At 36.7% G+C, this 7,543-nt stretch overlaps 1 protein-coding gene across 2 annotated transcripts in view; it reads left to right on the forward strand.

Annotated features, from left to right (window-relative positions):
* The window catches only part of PPP1R12C (protein phosphatase 1 regulatory subunit 12C), a 666,212-nt gene extending 659,571 nt beyond the window's left edge, over positions 1–6,641 (forward strand). For both annotated transcript variants that reach the window (XM_053690707.1, XM_053690708.1), the window contains one exon: positions 3,554–6,641. In XM_053690707.1, the coding sequence (XP_053546682.1) occupies positions 3,554–3,640 (87 nt within the window). In that variant the 3' untranslated portion in view covers positions 3,641–6,641. The remainder of the gene's footprint in view (positions 1–3,553) is intronic.
* Positions 6,642–7,543: the final 902 nt, after the last annotated feature.

Here is a 7,543-nt window from a genome sequence, read left to right on the forward strand (position 1 = left end):
TCTGTTCTGGGTCCTCTACTCTTCTCCATCTATACTTCTTTGCTGGGTAAACTTATCAACAGTTATGGCTTCAAATATCACCTCTATGCTGACACCCAGATCTACCTCTCCACCCCTGCTCTCTCTCCCTCTGTCATTTCTCATGTCAGCGACTGCCTATCTGGTATTTCTTCCTGGATGGCCTCCCACCACCTAAAGATTAACATTTCCAAGACTGAGCTCCTTCTTATCCCCCCCCCCCCCCCCCTCAAGCTCTACGCCGACTTCTGACTTCTCTATCCCTGTTGACGGCATCACTATTTCCCTATCGCCCCAAGTCCGCTGCCTCGGAGTCACACTTGACTCAAATCTATCCTTCGTCCCCCATATCCAATCGCTTTCTACATCCTGCCGCAACCATCTACGCAATATTTCCAAAATTCGCCCTTTTCTGAGCGCTGGCACCACAAAGCAAATAATCCACTCCTTTATCTCCCGACTTGACTACTGCAATAACCTACTCGCTGGCCTTTCTCTTTCCCGCCTCTCCCCCCTTTAATCCATCCTAAATGCCTCTGCCAGGCTGATCCACCTTTCCCGTCGATCTGTATCTGCTGCACCTCTCTGCGAGTCCCTTCATTGGCTCCCCATTCACAGCAGAATTAAATTCAAAATTCTCATCCTTACATACAAAGCTCTCGCCAACGCCACTCCCCTCTACCTATCCTCTCTAATACACAAGTATACTCCAGCCCATCCACTAAGATCCAACAATGACCTGCTCCTTGCATCCACAACTATCACCTCCTCTCATGCTAGACTGCAGGACTTTTGTCGTGCAGCACCTACTCTCTGGAACACTCTTACCCCGTGCTGTCAGGCTTTGCCCTAATCTGTCTTCCTTTAAATGTTCCCTGAAGACTTTTCTGTTCAGAGAAGCCTACCACCCAACTCAATAATAAATTAATTTCACTTACCTAACATTTCCCTCATCTAACTCTGTATTAACATCTTTCCCAATCTTGCAGTCCTCACCTCCTGTTTCTCAACCTCCTACCCTTCTAGATTGTAAGTTCCCACGGGAATAGTGCCCTCAATTCCTCCTGTATGTGTTTGTAAATTTTGTCCTGTCTCTTACAAGTCTTGTATTGTTTTATTTAAATGAATTGTATCCATGGACAGCGCTGCAGAATATGTTGGCGCTTCATAAATAAAGTATAATAATAATAAATAATATACCTCAGGCACCTCTACACCTTGTGTTACTCCTTTTTTTCTTAATTTCCCTTTGGTCGAATGACTGGGGGTTGTGGGAAGGGAAGTGATACATAACAGCTTTGCTGTGGTGCTCTTTGCCTCCTCCTGCTGGCCAGGAGTGATATTCACAACAGTAATTGATGAAGCCGTGGATTCACCATATCCGGAAAAATATAAATTTTTCAGGTAAGCATAAATGTTCTTTTCTCTGATTATGCAAAATAAACTAACTACAATTCTCAATGTGGTCTTCATCTTTCCGCATTCGGTTGCAGAAAACAGCTTTATAATTTGAACGTTGATCTGCAGCCTACAATCTGCTGTGTATGCTGCCATATTGTAACGTACTTTCTACTACAGTGGGTCACGGGACAAAAATGTCACCTATTACTAACACTGAGGAAGCAGGAGTTATCACTGCAGTGTCTGAGAAGAACTGCTTCAGTCGCTGATATAATTATAAATACCAAGAGCAGGGGGAGAGGAATGCACAGGGGGAAGAAAGGCTCCGGAGACAGAAAGCAAACTCCATGCTGCAGATATAATTGTAACAAGATAAATCTGCATTAATCTACGTTACTTAGTCTCAGGAACCCTGAGTCTCCCTCCCCCCTCCTCCTCTCCGATTCCTTCCCTGCTCTTGCTATTTATAAATATAGCAGTGCCTGAAGCTGTTCGTCTCAGACACTGCAGTGCTCTGCTTCCTCAGTGTTAGAAATAGAAGGTGCTGTGTGAGTCACGTGACCTGATGTAGAATGTACGTTACAATATGGCAGCATACATAGCAAGTGCTAGGCTGCAGATTAACCTTTAAATTATGAAGCTGTTTTTCTACAACAGAATGAAAAGACTACATAAATAATCGTTAGTTTATTTTGCACAATTAGAACAAGTTAGTTTAGAACATTTGAAGCAGTTGTGATTCCCTTTAAAGCTTTAATTCACAAGACTTATTTGGTTGCAGGGAAAACTCCCCCCTTAGCTCATTACTACTATTTCCACTGGTTTGTAAACTTTTTCTCAAGCCTCCCCAACAAGCCAGGTTTTCGGGATTACCTTGGAAAAGAGCAGGTAAAATAACCACGTTTACTAATCAGCTGATTATTTAACCTGTGCTCTAGTTCAGATAACCTCAAAATGTGGCCTATCAGGGAAGCCTGAGGACAGGTTTGAAAACCAGTGCACTAGAGTAATTGCCACTTATTGGGTCTTTTATAATGATGATTCTATTGATCTGATTTGCAAGGCAGCTACTTGGTGGTCTTTTTCAAAGTTTTAACACTTTGATGTGTATGCCTCTTCTGGGGCTGGAAAGTTCTGTGGGTCATAGTACCTAATTAGTAATATCCTGCCTTTACTGTTTGTCCTCCTTTATTTCTTGGTGGTCTTGTGGACTCCATGTCTTGGGTATTAAGTCCATGAGCCCTGCCTTTTTCTTTTTGCTCAGGTGGTAGCAGCACTTGTTTTGCACTTCTTTGCCCCACTTTTTTTCCTGTTATGTTTTTCCTCATCTATTTGGCTATATGTATGACTGGGGGTTGTGGGAAATGGGAGGGATCTAAAGCTCTGGGACCACTCATTGACTCTGCCCATTATAAAAGAAATTAATTTATCAGGTAAGCATAAATAGTTTCTCATTACCAGAATCTATAAGTGCATTACTTTCAGTAGATGCTCCCATGTCTTTCTAAATTAAAAAATTCTATTCTAATCTATTTTCCACCCAACAAGCTTTTCAGATAGTAAATTAAATGTGTTCACTTTGTGAATCTATTCCCCAGTGTCACAGCCAGATTTGTACCTAGAATGTTTTTGGTTTTCAGCTTCAGCAGTTTAATCAGAGCTTTGGTTTAGACTGGTTTTAACGACGGTAAAAATGTAAATAAATAGCACAGTACTCTGCCCTTAAAGGGAAAGTAAAGTCAAAATTAAACTTTAAAATGATATGTTCTGAATCATTAAACAACTTTATCATTTACTTTTATTATGTGCTTTGTTCTCCAGAACTATTTTGGTATAGTTAATTTATTATTCTAGTTGTCATTTCAAAAGGTTACCAACTAGTATTGAAAGACATTTTAAGAGGAGATCTGGAAGAAAAGAAAAAAAAATTGCAAGATAACCCAAGTATTACCTGCTTCACATATGTTGAAGGTTGATCATAGGTAACCAACCTGTTGAAGTACATCGGAGCCTAGATTATAATCATGAGATAATAAATAAAATGTGTATATATATATATATATATATATATATATATATATTTGAGAATTGAAATATGCCTTAGCTTACCCTAAACTTACTTTTTTCTCCACAGGTTCTTTCTGATTTGAAAGCAGACAATCAAAGACTGAAGGATGAAAATGCAGCCTTGATACGAGTCATCAGCAAACTGTCAAAGTGAACTGTCACTGAAACCTCTAAAGATTTATCAAGACCTAGCTGAACTTGACAACTAGATCTTGGCCAAAATGCTGACCAATGGATTTGTCAGCAGCTGCAGAGAGATTTGTACTGGGAACAAAAAGCAATGCCTCCGGACATTGTGCTGCACACACTGGAGCCAATCTTTCTGAATGCCAGCATCCTTGTTGTTTGACGTGCTGGAAATGTGCTAGTTTATCCTAGTTTATCAAATCGGTTTATTCATATTTTTTTTTTAATATGTATATCTATAAATATATGCCGGCAATGTATATTCCAATGCTTCTGGGCAGTACCGCTGGCATACCTTTAAATTGTTTCTCTTTGTACTTGATAACAAATTGCCTCCCTTCTCAGTGTCACCAAATCTTCACTAGTTAAAAATGTACATAGCTACAACTTCTAAGAACTAGACTGCTTTGTCCTGGTGCACATTCGTGAACCAATTCCTTTTAAGTCTAGCTCAAAACAATTATAAGAAGGCTTCTATGAAGTCTCACTTGCATCTTTTGAGCAATATAAAGAGGTAAAATACTTATGGTTAACATACAGAAATCAACTAGGTTAAGACGTCGGGATTCCAAGAAATGTAATTATATTTAAGTCATAAATAACGTGCTCCGGTCTGTTACTGAATCATGCAGAGGTTCAGTGACCGTAATTAAACACACCGTGGTTGCTGTAATTTACGCTGTAGCAAGTTACTTTACACAGTTCCACACTGTCATCCTTTTGTAATACTTTTTACATACTAGAAAGTGTACAAGTCTGTGTTTGCTTTATCCAAAAAAAAAAAAAATTGTTCTACCAATTTATGTATTTGAAAGTGTAAAATGTATAACTTGTACTTCATTCAGGGAGTTTAAACCACTTTTTTTCTTTTTTTTTTTTCTAAAAAAAAAAAAAAGCAGTCTGTCTTCTGCTTTCTAATCTAACACTTTATTTCCCTGTGTAGATTTAACTTTCAGGCATTGACCAGCTTAATTGCAATAATGTTTTAACCACATGAGAAAATAATTATTTTAATGTACTTACACGCTGTACATTAAGTTTTAATATGGTCAGTATTTTAATTTCGAGGGAATATTGTGTGACTACATAAGTGAAAAATATTCAGTATTGTTCTATGCATACTTTCTTTAAGATCTGTTGACCAGATCTCTTGAATTGCCCAAGTCTTTTTTTCTTCTTTTTTTTTTCAGAAACGCACTTTCCACAGTTTTAAAGAGATTTTTAAATGGCTAATGTAACAATGTATCATCAATTTCCTTATTTAATTCCTTTAAATCCCAAGTTTAGATTGTATAGTTAGGTGTTAATGAAAATATATATATTTTTTAAATGTTGGTATTATGGTTCATACTTGTCCTTATGATGTGCCATTTTTGTCCTACATGTTCCCAGACAGGCAAATCCATAACCTCTAGACTGCTAAGCCTATGTCTTCACATGATTTAGGTACTTAAAGGGAAATGAAACTCAAAAAATTTCATTCATGATTCCGATAAAGAATACTATTTTAAACAGCTTTATAATTTACTTCTATTATCTAATCTGTTTCATTCTCTTTGTATCATGTGTTGAAAGAGCAATGCACTAATGGTTTCTAACTGTACACATGGGTTAGCCAATCACAATCAATATATTTATCCAGCCACCAATCAACAGCTAGATCCTAGGTTCTCTGCTGTCCCAAGCTTGCCTAGATAAACCTTTAAGCAAAGGATAACAAGAGAAGGAAGCAAATTAAATAATAGAAGTAAATTGGGAAAATTGTTTAAAATTGTATTCTCTATCTGAATCATGAAATAATTTTTTGGGGTTTCATGTCCCTTTAAATGCTTTCTCCTAGATTGGTTTCCTTAGTCAGATTGGCTCTACATTAACTAGGTAAAACAAAAAAATGCTAAACATTAGTCAGGTTGGGCTGACTTTATATAGTGTCGGTATACTATAAGGAGATTATTCTGACCAAAGCATATAAAATCAAATCATTGGAGAAGCCACAATAAACAGATTCATTAATAGAAGAACACAACTAAAAATTGTTGCAAGCAGTCTCTAGAATGGACAATAACATGAAATCCCAGTTTCTGCTTCCCCCCCATACATCTTTTGTGTATTGCTGCTCAATAATGGTTGCCAGAATATACAACTGATATTTGAGCATATATTCTCTCTGTAAGCCTGAGGTTTATTTTTATATTGTATTTAATTTTTTCCTTTCTCAGGAATTGGGATGCTAATTTAAGTCATAGCAAAGGGCTTACCAAAAATTGCCTCTTTTCACATAAAAGAAAAACACACCCCATACACAATTGGTGAAATTCACTCATTATGGTAACGTATGGAGAAAATAAACTACCACAGTGATTAACAGTACTGCATACTATATTTTTTACCTGTTATCATATTAAACACATTTCTGCTGTTTGCTACACATGCAACAATACTGTTCATTGTTTAAGTTTTTTTTTTTTTATATATATATATACTATCTGGAAGGCTGTCACTGCATTTGTACATCATTTCTTGTGGTTTTATAACCCTAATTATTTTACTGCCATTTATTTGCCTTCTCTATGCCAAGGTCGGACCCATAATGGGTCACAGTTGCTTATATGTGACTTATGTTTTATGACTTGTAAAACTGTGCCATGCGAGTTAAAAAAAACAAACCACAAAAGTCAGCTACATGACTTGTTATATCTGTATATAAGGAAACATATTTTATATACACAATGTTGAAATGTGCAATATGCATGGGTTTGTTTATTTTACAGAGAAATATAAATATATATATATATATGTATAGTGTATTTGTTACAGCTGCAAGTACCTGTTACTCATTGGGTGCCACAGGGCAATGCAATACATTTGTTAGCAATGAATAGCCTGCTCTTGATGCACTTGATGAGTTTAAGCACATAAAAAGAAAATTAGCAAAAATAATTAAAAAAAATATATATATATACTTAAAATGTGTTCTGGTTTTCTTTGAATGTACGCATATGTGAGCAATGTATGTATGTTGAGACCAGATTTTAATGCTCAGTTCAACTTTCTCTGTTATGATAAATGTGAACATGTTGCATTTTAAATATTTTTTTTCTTTTATTTAAAAAAAAATTGTGGTGGGGAAGATTAGATTTCAAAGATCCTAACCAATAACCACTGAACTATATTGGTGTCTCTGTCTGTTTTGCCTTACTGATTCATATTTTTCATGGAATACTAAATCAAGCAATTTATGTGATGGTGTTAAAGCAGAGTTTCGTTAGTAAGCACCACAGTCATATTCAATGCTTTATTCATGCCTCACATTAGTGTTTAAGTCGTTTTACTTTGCTATATTTTAAATTGAGTGTATCGTATTTGTTTAGAATATAACTTATACTTACCTGGAAACTAGTCTGATGTAGGAAAAGAATATAAGAGCGATAAAAAGGAGCAAGGATAAAAGAGGTGGATTCTCAAACTTCTGCATGAAAAAAACATTCACAATAGGAAAACATTGTGTCTGGGCTCTTGGACCCTCGCCACCATGAAAGAAACTTATCAAGTAAGCATAAATTCTATTTCTTTCATACTGGTGGTGAGTCCACAATTCATTACTTTTGGGAATTACTCTTCCCTGCCACTAGGAGGTGACAAAGATTGCCAAACCACAAGAGGTCTTGTCTTTGCCTCTGCTGGAGAAAGGTGAAGAATGAAGATGTGCATGTTCTTCAGTGAGAGGGGTTCTCAGACTGAGCTGATTCCCATTTCCCCTCAGAGTGCTGTGTTTGATGGAGCAATGTATTATGAGTATGGGTAGTAACCTATTTTTCTTTCATAGAGGTGGTGAGAGTCTATGATCCAGTACTCCTGGGAATTACTCTCC

The sequence above is a fragment of the Bombina bombina genome, chromosome 8 (assembly GCF_027579735.1).
Source record: "Bombina bombina isolate aBomBom1 chromosome 8, aBomBom1.pri, whole genome shotgun sequence".
Lineage (NCBI taxonomy): Eukaryota > Metazoa > Chordata > Amphibia > Anura > Bombinatoridae > Bombina > Bombina bombina.